The 24,926-nt window shown below is 46.5% G+C and overlaps 1 protein-coding gene across 1 annotated transcript in view; it reads right to left on the reverse strand.

The window, feature by feature from the left end:
• Positions 1 to 21,198, reverse strand: part of PIP5K1C (phosphatidylinositol-4-phosphate 5-kinase type 1 gamma) — an 80,972-nt gene extending 59,774 nt beyond the window's left edge. The window contains exon 1 of the mRNA XM_083363557.1: positions 21,025 to 21,198. Coding sequence (XP_083219683.1) covers positions 21,025 to 21,142 — 118 coding nt within the window. The 5' untranslated portion in view covers positions 21,143 to 21,198. The remainder of the gene's footprint in view (positions 1 to 21,024) is intronic.
• Positions 21,199 to 24,926: the final 3,728 nt, after the last annotated feature.

Consider the following 24,926-nt stretch of genomic DNA (forward strand, 5'->3'; position numbering starts at 1 on the left):
AGCTGTTTAAGTGAACTGTGTGGTGGTTAAATGAATCTGGCTTCTTCCGTCGACTTTGTTCGTCAGAAGACAACTGGGAAGGTGGCAAATGGGTCATGGGACCCCAGGACGCTGCAAATGATGTCATAAATACGTGCTGTTGCCAACTGCCCAAATTTTGTTCACTGTAACCAGGGGAAAGCTGTGACGCTCGCAAGTGCAATGACCAGTCATAAATCACATTTTTCTGGTGCCACTGTAAATTTTAATAGTCACTAGGCGAATGGTTGTGAGTCGAGGGCTACCTGTACAGCCAAGACACAAGTTTAGAACATATCAGACTTCGGAATTCTGAACTATGTCGTTTTAAAATACGGTTTTGGGTACCCCAGAATGAGTGGTTTTGTCGTTGTTGTTTTTTTAATCTTTTGGAAGGTGGGTCAGCCAAGGGCAAAAATTGGTAATCCTTGAATATTTAAAGCACCGATTCCCTGATTTCCCCCGAACCAGCCCCTGTGGAAAAAGAAAAAGCAGATGGATTTTCCCAGTGAAGAAACAGATGGGTTTTTTCACTGTTTCGGTTTAGTTTAAAGGGCAAAATAAGCGCCTTAAGCCTCTGAAAGGCTTAAGATTCCCATTTGCTCTTAAAAAAAAAACTACAAAAATAGGAAAAGAGGCCAAAGATTTCAGCTCTGCCCACTCCAGCAAGACTTTTGCATTACCAGGTAAACGCCTTCTCTCCAGGCAGGACACAAAAAACAAACAGCAACCCCGAGGCCAAACAAACGACCACCCTAATTATTTTTAATTCATTATTTGGAGAAATTACCAGTCCTTTTCCCAGTCTTCTCTCTCAAGACTAAACTATCCGGTTCAAGAAGACCAACCTGGTTTCATCCACTGCGCAGGGGGGAAAAAAAAAAGCAGCTGCGGAGAGTCTTTTTTAAATTCATCCCTCTAAAAACAAATTGTTGTTAAGTGAGATATCATGTGATTGCAGTTTGCAACCTCCTTCACCTGGGGAAGTCAGCTGGGAAGGTTGCAAATGGTAATCACGTGAAGCTGCCGCCTTTTTTTTTTAATGCATGTTGTTGTTGTTGGTTGTGAAGTCGTGTCCGACCCATCGCGACCCCATGGACAACGTTCCTCCAGGCCTTCCTGTCCTCTACCATCTTCTGGAGTCCATTTAAGCTCACGCCTCCTGCTTCAGTGACTCCATCCAGCCACCTCATTCTCTGTCGTCCCCTTCTTCTCTTGCCCTCAACCTTTCCCAGCATTAGGCTCTTCTCCAGTGAGTCCTTCCTTCTCATTAGGTGGCCAAAGAATTTGAGTTTCAGCTTCAGGATCTGGCCTTGTAAAGAGCAGTCAGGGTTGATCTCCTCTAGGACTGAACGGTTTGATCACCTTGCAGTCCAAGGGACTCGCAGGAGTCTTCTCCAGCACGAGTTCAAAGGCCTCCATTCTTTGGCGTTCGGCCTTTTTTATGGTCCAACTTTCACTGCCATACATTGCAACTGGGAAGACCATAGCCTTGACTATACGCATTTTTGTTGGCAGGGTGATGTCTCTGATTTTTAGTGTGCTGTCTAGATTTGCCATAGCCTTCTTCTACTGCCCTCAACCTTTCCCAGCATTAGGCTCTTCTCCAGTGAGTCCTTCCTTCTCATTAGGTGGCCAAAGGATTTTGAGTTTTAGCTTCAGGATCTGGCCTTCCAAAGAGCAGTCTGGGTTGATCTCCTCTAGGACTGACCGGTTTGATCGCCTTGCATGCCACACACATAAAAACAGACCAAGCCTCCATCGCTACAGTCTTCCGTCTTCACTCTTTTGACCACACCCTGCAGATCCCTCTCATCAACTAGAACAGACATGTCAAAACACACGATGTCACGTGACGTTGCGTGACATATTGGGACTTTTTCCCCATTGCCGTGCAGTTTTGTGACGCATCCGACCCGCGGGCAGTTTGATACCCCTGAACTAGACGGAGGGGCAGCTGTTAAATGCCAGTGCGTTCTAATCTAAGCCACGCTTTAAAACAGTGAACCATCTCACTGTACTTTAGAGAGAAAAGTGGTGCCTGCTAAAAATAGTAAATTAGCAGATGACATGTCATCATCCCCTATGTTTATTTTGCTGCTCCTTCAGGATGTCTGCAGCCCATGCAAGTTACACAAGGCAAGCGCTGTTAAGCGCTATCTTTTAATTTAGCTTCCGCAGTAAAAGGGTAACTTCGCCTCTGCCTCTTGATTTGACAAAAAGCTCCTTGTTGACAATTCCATGGGGTCTTTAATTCCCAGCCAAGAATTCTATTTGATTTTTTTTTTTGCTGTAATTATCGAGGCAAGAAGGAAGTCATACAGGAAGCTGGATTTCAACATGCGGCAAGTTTTTCCTGGCATGCGAAGAACCAGCGCACAATCACACAGCCACAAGGAAACGGAGAGTAGTCCTCAGCTGCGGGATATTCACAGCCATCCTTTGTGAAGATGAGAAACTTTTCAAGGGATATAAGGCCTTCTTCCTCCATTGCAACAGGAAGGTGTTCCAGAGCAAAATGTGCGAGCTGAGCTCTTTTCCTGGACCGGCTCCAGAGCTGAGGATTAGTGGCCACATTGAGGCTAATTAATCCAAGCAGCTTAACTTGCAAGTAATAAAGTTCCTGAGCCGGGCACAGATCAGGCAGGTGAGCAGTAAAGCCCCAGAAGGGCCTAATTGGCTACTTGGAGATGGGTAGGAAAAAATGGCAAGAAGAATTTCTGCATGCTTCCCTTTAAAGAGCCAAGACACCGTCCAATTTGAAAGGCAAACACAGGTTTAAAAGGGAAAAAAAATTAAACTCCTCACTGAGTATCTGCTGGGAGTTGCCAACAACCTTGGAGTAAAAGGGGGTACTTATCTCCTTAACCAGGTCACACGTGACCCAGCTTCAAGGGGGGGGGGGGAAAGCAAGTCCTAATTTTATGCCAGCCAGGTAATTCTGTACAGGTAGTCCTCGACGTACAACAGCAACTGAGCCGCAAATTTATGCTGCTAAGTGACACATTTGTTAAGTGAATTTTGCCCCTTTCTTGACACAGTTGTTAAGTGAATCACTGCAGTTGTCAAGTTAACTACACGGTTCTTAAGGAAATCTGGTTTTTCCCCACTGGCTTTGCTTGTCAGAAGGTCTCAAAAGATTGAACGCATGACCCCGGGACACTGCGACCGTCATAAATACGAGTCAGTTGCAAACTGTCTGAATTTCATGTGGCCATGGGGATGCTGCAACGGTCGTTTCAGTGTGAAAAATGGTCATAGGTCACCTTTTCCAGTGATGTTGTAATTTTGAACAGTCACTAAATGAACTGTTGCAAGTCGAGGACTGCCTGTGTTGGTGGGAAGGCCTTAGCAGGATAGGACTCCTGTGTGCAAACAGAGATATGGATATTCAGCTCCACGTGGGTTTCATGACTGAATGAGCAATAGGCATAAGAATCAGGTACAGCAAGTCCTCCACGTACGACTGGTCATTTAGCAACCATTCAAAGTTACAGTGGTCCTAACTTGGGGCTACTTACGACCCGGATTCGAAGTTCCAACAGCGCCTCCTCCCCATGGCAGACACACAATTGAACTTTGGGCGCTGAACAACACAGGGACATTTACAGCCATTTGCAGTGTCTCACAGTCATATGACTGTGTTTTATGATAGTTTTGCCAAAAACCAGCACTTACTTCCACTTTTCCCCCAAACCGCACCCATAGCGAACCACCATTAGTTCACTTAACGACTGCTTTATGACCGCCATATTGGCTTAATGACTGCTGGGAAAAAAGCTCATAAAATTGTCATGAGTTATGACTGTGATGCAGATGATACCACTCTAATGGCAGAAAGTGAAGAAGAACTAAAGAGCCTCTTGTTGTGGGTGAAGAGAGTGCAAAAGTTGGGCTGAAACTCAACATTAAGAAAACCAAGATCATGGCATCCGGCCCTCTCAATTCCTGGCAAATAGATGGGGAAGAAATGGAGGTAGTGACAGATTTTATTTTCCTGGGCTCCAAGATCACTGCAGACGGGGACTGCGACCAAGAAATTAAAAGACGCTTGCTCCTCGGGAGGAAAGCCATGACAAATCTAGACAGCACACTAAAAAGCAGAGACATCACCCTGTCAACAAAAGTGCATATAGTCAAGGCTATGGTCTTCCCAGTTGCAATGTATGGCAGTGAAAAGCTGGACCATAAGAAAGGCTGAGCGCCAAAGAATTGAAGCCTTTGAACTATGGTGCTGGAGAAGACTCCTGCGAGTCCCTTGGACTGCAAGGCGATCAAACCGGTCAGTCCTAGAGGAGATCAACCCTGACTGCTCTTTAGAAGGCCAGATCCTGAAGTTGAAACTCAAATACTTTGGCCACCTAATGAGAAGGAAGGACTCACTGGAGAAGAGCCTAATGCTGGGAAAGATGGAGGGCAATAGAAGAAGGGGACGACAGAGAATGATGTGGCTGGATGGAGTCACTGAAGCAGTAGGCGTGAGCCTAAATGGACTCCAGGAGATGGTAGAGGACAGGAAGGCCTGGAGGAACGTTGTCCATGGGGTCGCAATGGGTCGGTCACGACTTCACAGCTAACAACAAACATCCCAAATTAAGACACACGTGATAGAATCGAAGGCCTTGACGAGCTGAAATCAACGCCAGGGCTGATTTGGGCTAACTTGTGTTCGGCTGAGTTATGTATCCTCTCAGGAAGATTGAACTCTTCCTACTGTTTACTGGGAGAACTTTCAGTGGAAGGGGATAGAAAAGGGAGATCAAATAAATACATCTCCTACAAAACACACGGACACGTTACTTCTAGAGAGTATGAGGATAGGGACCAGATCCAAGTTACAATGCCAGTAAGTCAGGTTAAAGAAAACAATAATGAGGCATCCATAAAATGGGGGGAAAAAGACAGGAAAAATAAGATCTGCCCCAGAACAGGCTCAAACCGAGCATATCAAGGTTCATTTTTCCATGCACACCGTGTCTAATTTGCTCTACACTCAAATATGCAGAAGAGAGATAGTAATAAGGACCAATGACTGTTCTCTCTATAAAGCCTGGACTGCTAAGGGCACAAACAGCCTCATCGGGACATTTAAAGATATAGTTTTGGAACAATCTGTTCTGTAAACAACATCTTCTCTGCGCCATTGTGTTGTGATCACAAATCCGGGCTGAGGTCAAGATTTTAAAAGTTTAAACAAAGTGAGAGTGCTGGAAAAAAATAAGGTGTACAGAAAGCCAATTCCTTAGAAAAAAATGTTAGCAAGAAGCAGGCAGAAGTAACGTAAGGAAGGACTCCAATACTGATTATCTGACAGTATTTCAAGGCGTAAAATAAGAATGCGTAACATTAAGCTTCTGAATACAGGGAATCCTCGACTTACAACAGTTCATTTAGTGACCATTCAAAGTTACGGCGGCACTAATAAAAGTTTCTGAAGGCCGTTTTTCAGACCACTGCAGCGTCTCCGTGGTCACATAATCAAAATTCAGACACCTGGCAACTGACTCATATTTATGACGGTTGCAGTGTCCCGGGATCACGTGATCCCCTTTTGTGACCTTCTGACAAGCGAAGTCAACGGGGGAGCCACAATTCACTTAACAACCGTGTTACTAACTTAAGAGCTGCAGTGATTCACTTATCAACTGTGGCAAAGAATGGAAATGGGGCAAAACTGACTTAACTCTCTTGCTTGGCGACAGACATTTTGGGCTCAATTATGGTCATAAGTCGAGGACTACCTACACTGAGGTATGGCTCCTTAGAATCTGAAATGTTTTTTCCCGAGCTATAACGACTCATTACATTATTAAGATTCCTCTTGAACTCTGGGGTAAATTTCATGAGGAACTCATGTAGCCATCCAAAAGGAACTAAGGGTGTAGATCCATGGTGGTGAACCTATGACACCTGTCAAAAGGGACACTCCACAACATTTGGGGTGACATGCTAGGGTTCACCAACACCCGGCAACAACCGCTCTCGAAAGCATGCCCCATTCTTGTGCAATTTTCAGAGGCTGCGTGAAAATGGAGTGGCTTATCACACAACCTCTGGACTCTCTAGATCAGGGGTCCCAAAACCCCGGTCTGTGGACCTGAACTGGGCTACGGCATGCCGGCAACCAGTCCGCACAAACAAGCAATGCCCCATCCGCGGGATGCAGGCAGCACACAAAACCACGCCCGCTGAAAAACCTCTCTCCATGGAACCGGTCCCTGGTGCCCAAAAGGTTGGGGATCTCTGCTCTAGATGTCTCTCTGAAAATCGCACAAAAATGGGGTGTGCTTTTGCAGAGTTTTCAGAGGCTGCAGAAGCCACACTGGTGCATTCTCCGAAGCCGCTTCGAAACCAAAAGCCTCACGCAACACGGAGCTGCTTCAGGTAGGCTGCAGGGGCCTGTCGACGGAAAGAGAAAATTGCTTGAAGGCAAGCGGCCTGCGGCCGATTCTGGGGAATCGCACACACGGTTGGACTGTATTTTTTTTTAAAAAAAAATAGCACGTAAAGAATTATCTTTTGTTCAGGGGTGGGTCTGTGTGTGACATGCCAACAAAGTCAAGTTAGCCATTTTCAGTATTTTTGACAGGTAAGTGACACGGTTGCTAAATGAATTTGGTGTTCCCCGTTGACTTTCCTTGTCAGGAGATCATTAAACAGTGATGGCGAACCTTTTAGAGGCTGAGTGCCCAAACCGCAACCCCAAAACTACTTATTTATCGCTAAGTGCCAGGACTGCATCAGCATTGTGGTGCCCTTGGGGTGGGGGGGCAGGGAGGTGCTTCTGAGTGCCGCCTCTGGCACGCAAAACCCGGGGGCCGTAAAAACGGCTGCCGCGGTGCCGCACAGTGCAAATACACTGCACAACAGGGCAGGGCTAGTGAGTGTCATGCAGGCATTAGCCCAGCCCCATTTGCAGCACATGCGTGCTCGTGGCCCCGTGCGCGCATGCACACATATATAATGCTTCCCCCTCCCATTTTCTTCCAGTCCGCCAATCAACAATGGTTGGTGACCTCTGCTCTACCACTTCTACTTGAGCTTGCAAGTTGGCCGCTTTGTCTCCTTTGTGCTGGGTGGGGCTCCTGCTCCGAGCGGCGGGGGCAGCCTGATGGACCTGCTGCCGGCAGCGGTGGCACGCGTGCCAAAAGAGAGGGCTCTGAGTGCCGCCTCTGGCATGCGTGCCGTAGGTTCACCACCACTGTCATAAAAGATGATCACGTGAGCCCGGGTCAGTGCGACTGCCATAAACATGAGACAGCTGCCAAGCACCCAAATTCTGACCACGTGATCATGGGGGTGCTACAATAGTTGTGTGAAAAATGGTCACGGGTCCCTTTTTCCAGTGCCATTGTAACTTAGAATGGTCACTAAATGGTCACTAAGTCGAGGACTACTTGTATAACCCCCCCCCCGGCCCCCTTTCCTCATAGGGAAGCTGCTGCAGCCTTTTGATCCATTTTAGCTACCCTCTGCTGACCCGTCTCTAGTTCCACTACAGGTAATCCTTGACTTACGACCCGTCACGTAGCAACCAGTTGAAGTTATGACTGACCTCCCTGGCAGTACTTACGACTGTTCCCAAAAATTTTGACAGCCGCTTCCTTCCAGTCACATGACCAGATTTTTCAGGGTTTTTGCTGAAAACCAGCATTTACTTACTTTTTTTGGGGGGGGCAAAACTGGCCCCTTAGTGAACCGTTGGTTCCCTTAACGGTCGCCCCCCCAAAAAAAGTCCTAAAATCGAGTCGGTTACATGGATGACCCACTCTACCAGTATCTCGACTTACAACTCTGATGGGCAAGCTCTAGTACAGTCATAAGTAAAGGACTACCTGTTTTATCTATTCTGAGGTGCGACAGTCAAAACGGCCCACCATTTCCCAGTTGTGGCTGCCCCACTGATTAACTAATGGCACTACGATATCGGCATCTCTTTCTTCAATGCTGTCTCTTATTAACATTGTTGTTGGCCTCTTTTTTTTTTTAAACAGAAGGATGCACACTGTGCTGACAGCTTTATCGAACTGTTTACCATTACTCCAAGACCTTGGTCCTCATTAATCATGGCTAGCTCCGATCCCATTAGATCCCATCAGCGGTCTTCACTCAGCAGGCCATTTATTCCTCATCCTGCTGGACAGCTCCCTCCAATTTGGCTGGAACAAGCCTGCTCTGCTTTTCTACACGTCTTCGCGAATGTTTGCTTTACGGTTTTAATGCATTACTACATCTGGCAGATATTCGGGTTCCTTCTGGGGTGGTTGTTGACCTCCCTGATATATTAAGATGAGAGGTGACTTTAAAAGATTTAATTTTCCAGCCAAGATTGCTATTATGGTTCACTGCATAGTCAGATATATAGACCGGGGTTGGTTGGTTGGTTGGTTTGTTAGGGTTTGTTTTTTTCCCCAACTTCTTATCTCCCTCATGAGATTTGGCATTTTTATCCAGCATATCTACTGAGTCCTTCCCAGTGATCTGGGGTAGGTAGATTATTATTTAAATTTATATGCTGTCCATCTCACTAAGCCACACGATCCTGGCAGTTTACAAAACTGTAAATAAGAATGTAAAACAAAGTGTTGAAACATCCAGCGTTAAAAGTCAAAAGCGTTGAAATTAACCATTGTAACTGGATTAAAAAGGACCAATACGTAAAGGGGGTGGAAGGTGGAACCAAAGTTTTTCAAATTTGGCCACTTTACAAAGGGTGGAGAGAAAAAAAGGTCATAAAGACGGGCGTGACCCACTTAACAACCAACTTGCTTAGATATGAAAATTCTGATCCCAATTGGGGTCACAAGCTGAGGGTTACCTGTACGAACTGTAAAACATTAAAAAGCAACACAACGCAGAAAAGGGTGCGGGCTACCCACAGATGCATACGAGTAGTCCTCAACTTAACAATCATTCGTTTAGTGACCACTCAAAGTTACAACAGCCCGGACAAAAGTGACTTATGACCATTTTTCTCACTTACGACTGTTGCAGCATCCCCGTGGCCACTTGGTCAAAATGTGGATGCTTGGCAACCGGTTCATACCAGCACATATCCTAGTATTCCCCAATGGGCCACATGACTGGCTGCAACTACTGCGGAGGGCTTAACCAGTAGGGCTGTGGAGGTGCAGGGGGATGCACCCATGCGTGTATCAATGGGGGGGGGGGAAATAGCAGCTGCCTTGAACAGAAAAGCACTGCAGTTGTATTGCGTGCATGACGGACACTTATTTACATTTGATTTCTAATTTCCATTTAACCTCACACAGATCAGATAGGGACAGACAAGGGCTAAAGGTGGCCCAAAGGCTGCATAATACCCAGGTTATTGTAAAGCACCTCCCATATTGTATTTCTTATAACACAGAAGGAAGATTGCCGATTTAATTCCTTTCTACTGTCAAAATTCCCTTCCCAATCAAAGAACATTTAAGAAATCTTTGGAGGTTCTGGGTCAGTGGCAAGCTGAACAATCCTCATGTGATAGTAAATAAGTCAGAGAGAGTCTTTTATAGCCTTAGTGAGTCATCTAATTCCATCTTAATATCTACTGCAGAAATCCTTTTACTGGAATAACAGCCCCTTGCTTCACAAGATTCTAACCAGGTCTTCCAAGCCCAAATCTGGTCCTTCGGGTGAGAGGAAACAACAACCATTTCCAAAGCAGAGTGGCTGCCACCGACCCTGAGGGTCTTCAGAAAGGTTTGAAAAACCTGGCTTTTCTGAAAAACAAAAACCAGGTGCTGGAAATGCTGATGAAGCAGCTAAAACAATAATTCCAGTCACTTTTTAAATTTTTTGTTGCTACATTTAATTACAGATGGTTTTTGACTTAGCAACCAAAATTTTAGACCAGAAGTTACATTGCTAACTAAGCAAGCTGGCTGTTAAGTCAGCCAGGCCCAATTTTACCTTTTTTTTAACCATGGTTGTTCTTTAACCATGGTTGCAAGGAAATGACTGTAGTTGTAAGTGAATTATGCAATTTGTTAAGTGAATTTGGCTTCTCCTATTGCAGGGGGTCTTCAAACTTGGCCCTTTTAGGACTTGTGGACTTCAACTCCCAGAATTCCTCAGCCAGCATGCCTGGCTGAGGAATTCTGGGAGTTGAAGTCCACAAGTCATAAAAGGGCCAAGTTTGAAGACCCCTGCCCTATTGACTTTGCATGTCAGAAGCAGGTTAGGAAGGTCACAAATGGCAGTCACAAGATTCCAGTATGCTACAACCATCATAGATATGCGTTTGGTTGCCAAGCACCCGAATTATGATCACTTGATTATGGGCTTACTGAGATGGGTGTAACTATGAGAACTTACCGTATGTCACTTTTTTTTTAAATTACAGTGCTGCTGTAACTTCAAACAGACGCTAAATGAATAATCACAAGTCAAGGACTACCTATATATTGATTTTTGTTGATTACTGATTGTGTAAGAGCCGTGGTGACCCAGTGGTTAGAATGCAGTATTGCAAGCTAATTCTGCCAACTGCCAAGAGTTTGATCCTGACCGGCTCAAGGTCGACTCAGCCTTCCAAGGTCGCTAAAATGAGGACCCAGATGGTTGGGGGCAAGAGGCTGACTCTGTAAACTGCTTAGAGAACACTATGAAGCGGTATATAAGTCTAAGTACTATTGCCACTGCTCAGGGGTTTTCAAACTTGGCCCTTTTACGACTTGTGGACTTCAAGTCCCAGAATTCCTCAGCCAGCGTGCCTGGCTGAGGAACTCTGGGAGTTGAAGTCCACAAGTCATAAAAGGGCCCAAGTTTGAAGACCCCTGCTATTGCTCTACCACCCAGAGTCACAACTGTGAGTTGGGCAGTCATAGAAATGCAATCAATAAATCAAACTACGAGAAAGGATGACTAGGATCACCCATCGTGTTATGCCAGCAGCCCCCGACCTTTTGTGCATCAGGGACTGGTTCCGTGGAAGGTGTTTTTTCCATGAACCATGTTGGGGGGAGAAGAGGGGGGTTTCGTGTGCTGCCAGGATCCCACATGTGTGCAGATGGGATTTCATTGGCTTGCACGGCCTGTTTCCTGGAGGCCTGCAGAGCAGTACCAGCCCATGGCTGGGGATTAGGGATCGCTGTGTTATGCCATTCTTGACTGATTTGCAGTTTATTGAAATAAGCTCCAACTGGACAGTCTCACACACTACGTTAAGTGAAAACCAAACAAACTCTTATTATAGTTTAGGAGAGTAGCGCGTGGACACTCCTGCTGATAAGCCGGGAGAAACGTCCAGATCAGGTGGGTCCAGCTTTGGCAACTTTTTAAGACTTGTGGACTTCAACTCCCAGAATTCCTCAGCCAGGAGTGCACCAGACACCCGTGGCCTCTAGACAAACACCCGAATACTGAACTGAAGCATGCGGTTAAACCTTGGATGTGAAGAGATCAGATGAGTCAAGGATCCCAGTTCACACATCCACTGAGCTACCCCGTGCCTGAGCAATCAATATTGCGCTTCCCAATAGCTGCTCAACATTGCACCATCTGTGCATTTGCTGTCTGCCTACTTAGGCAGTCTCTTTGTTGGCGGGCCTTAATTACACACTCCCTACAGCTGGCACGCAGGGCAGTTAAGTGGCAGTGAACATTCAAAACAAAATGGGTGGCATTCAAAGAGACCGAAGCGGAGCCCCACCTCCACACAAGTGACAAACCAGCCCCCCTCCAAAGCCGCCTTCCCACAACCTTAACCCTGCTTTGGTGTTTGTGCTGGTGGTGTTGGGGGTGGAGGGGGTATCTGTGTGGAGGAGGACTGGTTGCCTGGTTGCCTACCTGACCTTCGGCGTTCTTTCAAGACTGAATTCTCCTTTTGTATCACCAACTGCTCTCTTTCGCGGCAGGAAAAAAAAGAGGAGAGCTTGGAAAATTGCAAGATCGCCAGGGGGCTTGCTTGACAGATCGGAAGCAATGAGACTGAAGGGTTGACGGATGGGTGCCGGTCGTCCTCGACTTACAACCTACCGCTGAGCCCAAGGTTTCTGTGGCTAAGCAAGGCAAGCGGTTCAGTGAGTTTTGCCCCCTTTTACGACCTTTCTCGCCACACAGCCCTTTAAGTGAATCACGGCAGTTGTTAGGGTTAGTAACGCGGTCGTTAAAAGTGAATCTGGCTCGCCCCCTTTGACTTTGCGTGTCAGGAGGTCACTGCAACCGTCATAAACAGGAACCGGTTGCCAAGTGGCTGAATTTTGATCGCGTGACCAGGGGGAATGCTGCAACGGTTGCAAAGTGTGGAAAAGGCTCAAAAGTCGCTTTTTCCAGGGCCGCTGCAGCTTCGAATGGTCGCTAAATGAACCGTTATAAGTCGAGGATTACCTTGGTGTTGCTCCCAGCATCCTATCCTAGGGGAGCAGATGACATTCTTTGCTAGCGGCTCTTTATGACCTAAGGCAGGGGTCCCCAACCCCCGGTCTGTGGACTAGCCTGGGCTGCGGCATGCCGGCAACCGGGCCGCACAAACAAGCAATGACCCATCTGTGGGATGCAGGCAGCACATGAAACCACACTCCTCCGGTCCCTGAAAAAACCTCTCTCCACGGAACCGGTCCCTGGTGCCCAAAAGGTTGGGGACCTCTGGTTTAAGGGGAACCTTGCTTCCAACTCCACGGCCCAGCAGTCTGATTCAACATCGTATACTTATAGCATATAACCAAGTTCAACACTGCTCGACTTACTACCTCGACTTACAACCACAACCGAGATCAGAATTTCTGCTGCTAAGCAAGATGATTATGATTATTAAGGGAGTCGTGGCCGATTTTACTTTTTTTTTTTTAACCACGGTTGTTAAGCGAGTTACTGCAGTCGTTCAGTAAATTACGCAGTCATTAAGCGAATTTGGCCTAGCCCGTTGGGCTTTGCTTGTTCAGAAGCTGCAAATGGCAGTTGCAAATGGCAGTCCCATCACCCTGGGAGGCTGGAACCGTCGTAAATACGTGCTGGTTGCCAAGTGCCTGGATTCCGATCATGTAACTATGGGGATGCTGCAAGGGTCGTAAGTAAGGGGCTGGCCCTAAGTCAGTTTTGCACCTTCGAACAGTTGCGAAACAAATGGTTGGAAGTCAAGGTCTACCTGTACTACCTCCCCTCTAGGGCAGTGTGTGTGTCAACTCAACTAGCCTCGTGCCTAAGGCAAGGCTAGAATTCACAGGCTCCTGGTTTCTGGCTTGATGCCTGAACTATCACACCGAATTGTCTCTCTGTAGCCTCCCACTAGACAAGATTTTTTATTTAGCTTGCCTTGCAAATTTGGCCTAGGTCAAACCCAAACAAATCATATTATCATCCAGCATAATGTGACATATGCGCTTGCTGCCCCTTAAGCCTAGATTTCCCCTGGGATGCAGATACAGTGTCAGTTTGCGTTTATTCCTAATGCCTTCAAATCTTTCCTTTAAACCTCATTATTTATGAGCTAAAAACCCCACATGGATACAGTGGAAGGGAAGCCCTACTACTGCGTGCATGTTAAGTGGACAAGCCCTTTTTTACGGCTCTTTGGGAAATAGACAGCAACTTAGCCTTCTGTTGCCTTGTGCCACAGGCATTAAACCCATTATGGGTTTTCTTTTGGCTTACCATAATGGGGGAGATCCAGCCACCGTGGTTTGGAAATCAAAGTTTATGGTTTTGCGTTATGTATGAATCAGGCTTCTGTGGCTTAATCCTATCTGAATCACTGTTCAGTGCAGGCTGCACACCAAGCTGTAACTTATATGAACAAAGATTTAGAAGTCAAAATATGTTTTTAGAGCTTCCCTCCGGCTTTCACAGATGTGCGTCTCAAACAGCAGTCTTTGCTTGAAGCAAGGGCAAAAAGCAAACAAAGGTTTACCAATTCTGACATCGCGCTGAAGCATAACGAACTTAAATCGTGACCTGCAAGCTCACTTTAAAATCACAGTATTGTGCAAGCTGTGCTTCGTGCTCACTTCACTTCTAATTCCATCCCAAGCGATAGTTTGCCTCTGTGGTTTGATGTAGTATGTCGGTTGTTGTTGTTAGCTGTGAAGTCGTGTCCGACCCATCGCGACCCCATGGACAACGTTCCTCCAGGCCTTCCTGTCCTCTACCATCTTCTGGAGTTCATGCCTACTGCTTCAGTGACTCCATCCAGCCACCTCATTCTCTGTCGTCCCCTTCTTCTCTTGCCCTCAACCTTTCCCAGCATTAGGCTCTTCTCCAGTGAGTCCTTCCTTCTCATTAGGTGGCCAAAGTATTTGAGTTTCAGCTTCAGGATCTGGCCTTCTAAAGAGCAGTCAGGGTTGATCTCCTCTAGGACTGAACGGTTTGATCACCTTGCAGTCCAAGGGACTTGCAGGAGTCTTCTCCAGCACCAGAGTTCAAAGGCCTCCATTCTTTGGCGCTCAGCCTTTTTTATGGTCCAACTTTCACTGCCATACATTGCAACTGGGAAGACCATAGCCTTGACTATACGCACTTTTGTTGGCAGGGTGATGTCTCTGCTTTTTAGTGTGCTGTCTAGATTTGCCATGTCAGTAGTCCGACAATTCATCTAGTGACCATTCAAAGTTACAACGGCACTGAAAAAAGTGACTTGTGACAGTTCTTTTCCCACACTTGCCAAGGTCGAAGCATCCCCCTGGTCGTGTGATCAAGATTCAGGCACTTTTGGCAACTGACTCATATTTATAACGCTTGCAATGTCCTGGGGTCGTGGTCCCCTTTTGCGACCTTCTGACAAGCAAAGTCAATGGGGAAAGCCAGATTCACTTAACAACCCTGTTACTCACTTAACGGCTGCAGTGATTCACTTAACAACCGTGGCAAGAAAGGTTGTAAAATATGGCAAAAGCTCACTTAACTTAGCAACAGAAATTTGGAGTTCAGCTGTGATTGTGAGTCAAGGACTTCCTGTATTTGACAAAAACCAAACAGTCTCACAAATTTCTTCAAAGTTTGGTAGCAATAATGAAAGCCTGGCCACTTTTTCTATAAAGCCCCCTCCCCAATTATTCCTCTAGCACCCCCTCCCTTCCTTGTCCCACATTTCCCACCCCCACCCCACACACACACCCTCATTTCAGTATACTTTCCTCAGGACAAAGAAGTTTTTATGCATATCTTCCCAACCTGCTTTGTATCTCTGAGCCGAGCTGCAGCCAGAACAGGGTGTGTTGTTTAAAATGGCTATGCGCATCTTTTCTCTTTCCCCACAACACACACACACACAAACATATCCAATGTGGCTTAAGCACCTTCCAGAAGAAAGGAAACAAAATCAGCCTATTCTACAACAGGCTTTGTCACAAAAATGCTGAAGCAGCCTGATCATTAGATTTAACAGAATTCGTGGCTACAAAGCTTCTGCTTATAGCTTTTTATATAACTATATTGTGGGGGGGGGGGTGTTGAAAAAAAGAAAAATTCTTACATAGGCAATCCAAATTGTGCCCAGAAAGAAAGCCCAAACAAAACCAACCAACTGCCCCCTTCCCCAAGAAACAGGAATCAGCATATATACAGGGAGGCCAATAAGTCATTTCCATCTCTCGTTTCGTATAAATGTCCTCTATTTTTATAATATTTTGTGTGAGGTTGGGGAGAAAATAAAAAGATATGCAAGATATAATAGGCTAGTTTGCTTTTCAGAAAACTGGGCAAGATTGGAGAATGTGGTCCATCATCCAAATTTTACCAGATACTGCCAGTGCACTGCTGGGACTAGCTTAGCAATCGTAAGGACTAGAATCTTAATATTTTTAAAAAATATACCAGGATTTTCAGGAGATGAAAGTAGCCCTCATGTGAACTGTAGCCTGATTGGCCACTTATACAATCAGATGTTTACAAGAGCCAGAATCCTGTGTGGTAACTGGAACATCAGGAAAGATTTGGTGATCGATCTAAACTGGTACGAAACAAACCAGATGTTGCAAACTAGACCAACCAAGCTCTGAGTTTCCTTCTAAGGAAGCCTTATCTCCCACAAGTGAATAGCTTGCAAAAACATTTTACTCTCTAAAGCCTGATTTTTTTTTCAGGCTAGAAGTGGAACGGGCAGAATTATTGTTTTTCCCCTTTGCCAGTCCACTGCGTTTCTGATGGGACCTCTGCGCTCTGAATGGGCCAGTAAAGGAGAAACCAGGTACCAAGATGAGGATTTTTATCACTTGGCACTTAAAAGCCCTTATACAATCCAGCCACAATAATACAGTTCATCCCAGCTCACATTCCTTTGCATACTGATGAGATTTTTAAAATCCCTTCTAGTAATGCGAGTCCCCTGGACTACAAGGCGATCAACCCGGACTGCTCTTTAGAAGGCCAGATCCTGAAGTTGAAACTCAAATCCTTTGGCCACCTAATGAGAAGGAAGGACTCCCTGGAGAAGAGCCTAATGCTGGGAAAGATTGAGGGCAAGAGAAGAAGGGGACGACAGATGAGGTGGCTGGATGGAGTCACTGAAGCAGTAGGCGTGAGCCTAAACGGATTCCAGAAGATAGTAGAGGACAGGAAGGCCTGGAGGAACGTTGTCCATGGGGTCGCGATGGGCTGGACACGACTTTGCAACTAACAACAACAAGAAGTAATGCACCTGCCACAAAGGATTTAAGAGACATTGTGCCAACAGCCTCATCCACTACCTCAGCTCTTCAGGTTATGAGCAAGCCAACAGCAACCCACTTTGACCACTACATGGGCTGGGGGGGGACCTGCATGTGTGAAAAACAAGCTTGTTAATTCTGTCTTTTCTCTTACTTGGAATCCACATCAAGAGCAATCAATGATCATTCTCTTTAAACTTCACTCCCAGCTGTATTAAATATACATGAGACAAATATGCTACAAGCTTTACAAAACCCAGAAGGAAAAAAAAGACACAGGAGACAACACCATGCAGCAATTATGTCAAGACTGTTGGTAAACGTGCTTTAAAATCTACCTTTTATTTACACACACACACACACACACACCTATAATGCCTGATTTACAACAACATTACAGGCGTTAAAATATCAACATCAGGGTTCATACTTGAGACTAAACCTGAAGTATAGTTAAGGTTTTAGGGACGCGGTGGCTCAGTGGGTTAGGACGCTGAGCTTGTCGATCAGAAGGTCGGCAGTTTGGCGGGTTGAATCCCGAGTGCCGCGTAGCAGAGTGAGCGCCTGTTACTCGTCCCAGCTTCTGCCAACCTAGCAGTTCGAAAGCACGTAAAAATGCAAGTAGAAAAATAGGGACCACTACGGTGGGAAGGTAACAGCGTTCCATGCGCCTTTGGCGTCTAGTCATGCCGGCCACATGACCATGGAGACGTCCTCGGACAAGTGCTGGCTCTTCGGCTTTGAAACGGAGATGAGCACCAGCCCCTAGAGTTGGAAACGACTAGCACGCATGTGCGGGGGAACCTTTACCTTTATAGTTAAGGTATTAGTCTACATCAGGGGTCTTCAAACTTGGCAACTTTGGATAAGACTTGTGGACTTCAACTCCCAGAATTCCCCAGCCAGAAACACTGTTTTACCAATGAGAAACTACTGGGTTAAATGTATTAGTTAATATTTTCATTAATTGAGTCTTGACTATACAGCTTACTGGAAGACTCTGGAGCAATCATTTTCTCTCAGTCTACCTCACCGGTCCGTGGCTGTAAGGAAAAACAAGAGGAGGAATATGTATGCACCTTTTGAGTGCAAAATTGAGATATAAATCTAACAAATTTGAGTTATCTATAAAGATAATAAAGTCGGGATTAGAAAAATGTAAAACAAGCAGCTAAGCAAACCAGAACAAAACACACTACATTACGGCTTAGTATTCTGTGTGAACCTTAATCTATGACCAAGGATATCAAGCCTAACCTACAGAGGCAGAAAAGACCATTACAAATTCGACCAAATATCCAGAGTCATGCCTCATTCCCATCATCCAAAATTCAATGTTGCATTTAAGACTGTGAATTCAAATCTGGTCATGAATCTTTAAGATGAGAGTAATGAGGACATTCCTGAATGCAGACAGGAGTCTGGCAACACAGGCACAAATTAACCCATCTAGGACAAATTGCAGCCCTTGGTACCTTATCATCAGGAACACATTGTGAATCCCAGCTTCACCCACACGCATGCATGGAAGGGGAGGAGGGGGAAACAACCTCCATTTATCCAGGCTCTTTTATCACACATGCCAGGGGCACAGCAAATGACTCATGTTAAAAGAAAGGGGTAGGTTTTAAATTTTTACACACAGTTTTTAATTGTGAGAGCGGGGTGCCATTTCCTGCACCATTGACAGCATTCTGAAATAGATGCACTGCTGTAACAGAAAAGTGATTAAAAATTACTTCCCCTTCCAACAAAGATTTTTTTTTTAAAAAAAATAATAAAATAGGAAGTTTAAAAAGTCACCCAAGATGACGTCCGCTGCAAAGCAAAAGATGCAGCGCGTTTCAAATTCTCACACAATTAATTTTAACTAATTTATAGGCTGAAATACACATCCTATCCGAATTCTAGTATGGCGGGATGATAACATTCCCTGGGGGAGGGTGAAGAAAGAACAAGCGGTGTTCTCAATTTTAAAAAGAAAAGCCTCAAAAGATAAAGCGAGGGAAACATCCTTGGGAGGATATGGTGAAAGATCCTATTTAAACCAAGGATTTTTCTGGAGGCGGGGGAGGTTGAAGAATAAAGCCCAAATTCATATGCGAGGCTCAGAGTGATGAGAAGGGTCTGGATTATGTCCAGATTATGTCAAACTATGCCATATTCCTTTCATGCTACTAAGGGTCTCCTGTCCACCTTCCCACAAGCAATACTGCTTGCAGTTGACCAATTTTCTCGCTTCTGCCTCCATCCTGGTAACCAAGCTGTCCTCTTTTCAACTCATAAAACGGCAGAGTAAGCCCCTTTGCACACAATGTCTATCTCCCACTAGACTTTCTCCAGCCCTGCCTCCCCCTCCTCCTCCTCCATCCCTCCTTCTCTAAAGTTACCTCTCTCAAGACCGCCAAGATTTCCCCCCCCAAAATTACATCTTTCACCTGCTTCCAAGGCTTGTTCGCTCTCCCAGAGCACCCATTATTTACTGTAAACCCCCAAATCACTTTTCCAGCCCCATACCCCTGCTTCACTGCTCTCTAGTCCTCCCGCGCCTGGTTTCTCCCCCACTCTTTCAGCCTCTCCTTAAAATCCCAGATTTCTGCCAAACAATCTTACATATTCCCCATCCAGCTCCTCTCCTGCAAATCTGACTGCTGCATCCTATTGTAAATGTCCTTTCCCCAACTTTTCATGCTTATACATCAGCAGCATTAACTCAGGTTACTCTCAGGGTCTGCATCCTGGTTTGTTTTTTTCTTCCATTCCACACCCAATTATCTCATCCTATGAATAAATTGGTATTATTCCTTTATGCTCTTCCCTGGTCACTCTACAATATACTGCTTCCCTAAACTATACAGATAGTCCTCAACTTACACCAGTTCATTTAATGTCCATTTGAAGTTACAACGGCACTGAAAAAAGAAGTGACTTATGACCATTTTTCACACTTACAGGTGTTACAGCATCCCCTTGGTTCAAGGGGATCAAAATTCAGACGGTTGTTAAGTGAATCTGGCTTCCCCATTGATTTTGCTCGTCAGAAGGTCTCAAAAGGTGATCGCACGACCCTGGGACACTGCAACCATCCTAAATACGAGTCAGATGCCAAGCGTCTGAATTTTGATGGCGTGACCACGGGGCCGGCACAATGGTCCTAAGTACGAAAAACAGTCATAAGTCACATTTTTCAGTGCTACTGCAACTCTGAATGGTCACTAAAGAGTTTTCAGTCGAGGACCGCCTGTACTGACAGCCGACCAGTAACCTGTATCAATAAATGTCATATCAATAGACAACCTTTAGGATTACTCTGCCCCAAGCTTTGTGTGTGTGTGTGTGTGTGTGTTCATTCATTCTCCGTCCTGTACGTTCCCACAGAGAGGGCCTCCTCAGGGTACCACCGGTCAGAGAATGTCGGCTGGTGACCCCCAGGGGGAGAGCATTCTCAGTGGGCGCACCAATCCTTTGGAACCGCTTACCGGCTGGACTCCGGATGGCCACCCCCCCCCCCCGACCTTCGCTCCTTCCAGCGTGATCTAAAAACTTATCTATTCCAACAAGCCGGCCTGGCCTGATGGATTTGGGTTTTAACATTATTTTAACTAATGTATTCTTATTTTCATTGCCCTGTACACCGCCCTGAGTCCTTCAGGAGAAGGGCGGTATATAAATCAAATCAAATCAAATCAAATCAAATCAAATCAAATCAAATCAATAAATAAATAATAAATAAATAAATAAATAAATAAATAAATAAATAAATAAATAAAACAAACCAAGGCAAACAGGGCTACCTGTAAACCTTCACTTCCAATTCAAATTCTACTCTTTATCATCATCATCAGTAAACCAGCCTCCCTCCCCCTCCCCTCCCCTCCCCCTCATCCTTCAGCAGATATTAATAAGCCCAAATTGGGCCATCAGCGCCTCTGCGGACCACAGCCCAAGATCCAGACCCTCTTTTCCACACACACCCCCCCCAACACAGACCTAACCACGGTCTCCCTCGGTACACGGGAGCAACAACAAACCAAGATTGGCCGGAAAGAGCCCGGCGATGATGCCGCCTCTCCTCCTTTCCCCACCCCCTCCCCCAGACGCGGTTTTTGCACTCACGACCAGGGTCAGACTCGGGCCAAACAACGCAGGCAATGCTCGGCATCCATCCTTCCCCACGTTCAGCCCCTTGCCGCCCAAGGGCTCCTGAAGGGCCGCGGGGCATCCTCGGAGGCTCTTCCAGCCCGGACCGGGCAAGGCGACCAGGTGGGGCCGGGCAGCCGGGCGGGGAAAGGGACGGCTCCCCGGACGACGACGGACGAGCCCCCTCCCCTGCTCGCGCGAGGAGGAGACCCCGGGGACCCCCTCCCTCCCCAGGACCCGGGCGGGTGGGGAGATGATGGGGCCGCCTGACTCCGCTCACCTCCTCCTGCCGCCGAGTCCGGCGGCGGCCCCCAGCCTCCCGCCTCGGGGGTGACGGCTCCGGCTCCCGCTTCGGCCCCTCCAGCGGAGCCTGTCTCGTCGGACGCCTCCAGGTCCATAGCTGCGGGAGGCCCGCGCCCGCCTTGCTTCGCCTCGCCTCAGCCGCCACCCGCCGCCGCCGCTTCGGCTAAGCAGAAGGAGAAAGAGAGAGAAGGGAGGGGGGAGGAGGAGGAGGAGAGAAAGACCGGGCGGGAGAGGACTCGGCAGTAGCGCGCAGGCGTTAGCTCGGCGGCCGGACGGCGAGGTCGGAAGGCTAGAGCGCCCCGCCAGGGAGCGGAAGAGGAGGCTGTTCCTGTTCGGCCATCTCCCCCTCCCCCTCCCCCTCCACGATAAGTTCCGGCTTGGTTTTTGGAACGTTAGGAAGTTTAGGCTGGGAGAGGGGGGGCGGCGCTCTGGGAAGCTGGCGCTTTTTTTTTTCTTTGGAGCACGTGGTGCGAAGAAAGAGGGTTTGCGCTCGCGGAACGTGCAGATGGGACTTGGGGGGGGGGAGTGAGGTGGGGGGGAAGAAAGAGAGAGAGTGAGAGAGGTTGCATTTTTCACCCCACCCACCCCCCCCCGAGGAATTTTGAGTTTGCAAACGTGTTGGGCGGTGCTGTTGTTTAATCCTGATTCGTGGCATAAACCACAGCTAGTTTGGGGAGGGATAGTAAGGGCTGTAGGCCACGTGATCAGGAAGATTTTAATGTGTTTGAGCAGGGGTCTTCAAACTTGGCCCTTTTATGACTTGTGGACTTCAACTCCCAGAATTCCTCAGCCAGCTTTGCTGGCTGAGGAATTCTGGGAGTTGAAGTCCACAAGTCATAAAAGGGCCAAGTTTGAAGACCCCTGTGTTTGAGCAACATGGTGGAACTAAGGTTAAAAAATTAAATAAATTAAAAAATAAATAAAAAAAATTAAAATAAATAAATAAATAAATAAGGTAATGTACAACCGACAAAATCTTTGCTGGCCTGGCGAGTTTCTAGTGGTTTTGGAACTGTTGGGGAGACCGTTAAAAGTCATTGGCGCTGTTTGAATTTGTTCTACCAGCAGCAAGATCTGACTGCTGGCCCAGTGATGGGTTGTATTGCAAATCAGGGCTGTTTCCAGAGGAGGAGAGGACCTGGAGCTTATGGAGCGAAGGAACTGGATGAGGCTGTCGGCAGGCCCAGAGGAAGAGAGAGAGGCTTTTGGAGGAGTTGGTGGAGGCGGCAGCGTGCTCTAGGGGCGAAAAGAAGCAAAGCCTCTTTAAGGAAAAGGTGGAAGAGTCAGCATCAGAAAAAGGAAAGAAGGCAAGGTTGTCAGAATACAAGCGAATTTGAGGGCTAATCCACATGGAGCCCCATTTCCATCTGTCCTGTGTGCCATCGTTCACTCCCTAGAGACTAAAATGGACAATGTGAAATTTGAGCGGGCCACAAACAAGGAGTATATATCGGAGGTGGTGACCCTTTGAGAGCTGTATGCAACGAAATTTCATTTTGATGTATGCCGATTGGTGTACATTCAAAGTGATAATAAAGTTATCATCTTACTGGTTTTGCTAACAGCTATAAATCATCTGCTGTACAACGTATGTGAATCCCAAAGGTGCTATTTTCACGAGGCAACCGGACTTTCTTGTTTTTCCTTGAAGACATTTCGCTTCTCATCCAAGAGGTTTCTTGAGCTGAAGTCCAGTTGCCTCTTGAAAAAGCACCTTTGGGACAACCGTGACATGGATGACTGAGAATCTCCATAAACATATGTGAAGTTAAACCAATCACCTGAGGGCTTAGCGCAGACATGTCAAACAAAAGGCCAGAGGGGCCGGATGCAGTTCGCGAACTGCAGGATGATGATGGATGTGTCATCCTGTAGTTGCGTTAGGTCTTCTCTTTCAATAACTGATAATGTTTGGATGCTGAGCTTGTCGATCAGAAGGTCGGCAGTTTGGTGGGTCAAATCCCGAGTGCCGCGTAGCAGAGTGAGCGCCTGTTACTCGTCCCAGCTTCTGCCAACCTAGCAGTTCGAAAGCACGTAAAAATGCAAGTAGAAAAATAGGGACCACTACGGTGGGAAGGTAACAGCGTTCCATGCGCCTTTGGTGTCTAGTCTTGCCGGCCACATGACCACGGAGATGTTCTCGGACAAGTGCTGGCTCTTCGGCTTTGAAACGGAGATGAGCACCGGCCCCTAGAGTCAGAAACGACTAGCACGCATGTGCGGGGGAACCTTTACCTTTACTTTTTATGAGTCATAAGTAGGCTTGTGACAAGGTGCTTGATAGAGCCCTTGGTCTCTTCATTAATATTCACTTGTTGGATAGCTGATTCAAAGGCCGCCACAAAGTCCACAGAGCGCACATCCGTTAGGTTGTAACCAGCGTCATGTTGTAACAATTTGAGTTGTTTGTCTTAGATGATAAATTGTGCACCAAACCATTGTTAGAACCAGGGTTGTTTATTGCGCGCAGGCACTGCATTTTGCGATGCAGGACCTCAGTCCTGAGTTGCTTGGTCTTTTCTGTAGCTTCGCTGATATGGCAAGCGAGAAGCTGGTAATGCTGGCGTGCAAGGATTTGTTGGCAACACTCCTGGTATTCACAGGCTGCCATCGTCATAGTGTGGATCTTTCTATGATGGTCGTTAATCAATGTACAGTCATGGCCGAAATTGTTGGCACCCCAGAAATTTTTTCAGAAAATCAAGTATTTCTCACAGAAAAGTATTGCAGGAACACATGTTTTTGCTATACACAGGTTTATTCCCTTTGTGTGTATTGGAACACAACAAAAAAAGGGAGGAAAAAAAGCAAATTGGACATAATGTCAAACAAAACTTCAAAAATGGGCCGGACAAAATTATTGGCACCCTTTCAAAATTGTGGGTAAACAAGATTGTTTCAAGCATGTGATGCTCCTTTAAACTTACCTGGGGCAAGTAACAGGTGTGGGCAATATAAAAATCACACCTGAAAGCAGATAAAAAGGAGAGAAGTTCACTTAGTCTTTGCATTGTGTGTCTGTGTGTGCCACGCTAAGCATGGACAACAGAAAGAGGAGAAGAGAACTGTCTGAGGACTTGAGAACCAAAATTGTGGACAAATATCAAAAATCTCAAGGTTACAAGTCCATCTCCAGAGATCTAGATTTGCCTTTGTCCACAGTGCGCAACATTATCAAGAAGTTTGCAATCCATGGCACTGTAGCGAATCTCCCTGGTCGTGGACAGAAGAGAAAAATTGATGAAAGGTTGCAATGCAGGATAGTCCGGATGGTGGATAAGCAGCCGCAAACAAGGTCCAAAGGAATGCAAGCTGTGCTGCAGGCTCAGGGAGCATCAGTGTCAGTGCAAACTATCCGTTGACATTTAAATGAAATGAAACGCTATGGAAGGAGACCCAGGAGGACCCCACTGCTGACACAGAGACATAAAAAAGCAAGATTACAGTTTGCCAAAATGTACTTGAGTAAGCCAAAATCCTTCTGGGAAAACGTCTTGTGGACAGAAGAGACCAAGATAGAGCTTTTTGGTAAAGCACATCATTCTACTGTTTACCGAAAACGAAATGAGGCCTACAAAGAAAAGAACACAGTACCTACAGTGAAATGTGGTGGAGGTTCAATGATGTTTTGGGGTTGTTTTGCTGCCTCTGGCACTGGGTGCCTTGAATGTGTGCAAGGCATCATGAAATCTGAGGATTACCAAAGGATTTTGGGTCACACTGTACAGCCCAGTGTCAGAAAGCTGGGTTTGCGTCCGAGATCTTGGGTCTTCCCAGCAGGACAATGACCCCAAAGATACATCAAAAAGCACCCAGAAATGAATGGCAAGAAAGTGCTGGAGAGTTCTGAAGTGGCCAGCAATGAGTCCAGATCTGAAT

Source organism: Vipera ursinii, assembly GCF_947247035.1.
Source record: "Vipera ursinii genome assembly, chromosome: 1".
In the NCBI taxonomy this organism is placed as follows: domain Eukaryota; kingdom Metazoa; phylum Chordata; class Lepidosauria; order Squamata; family Viperidae; genus Vipera; species Vipera ursinii.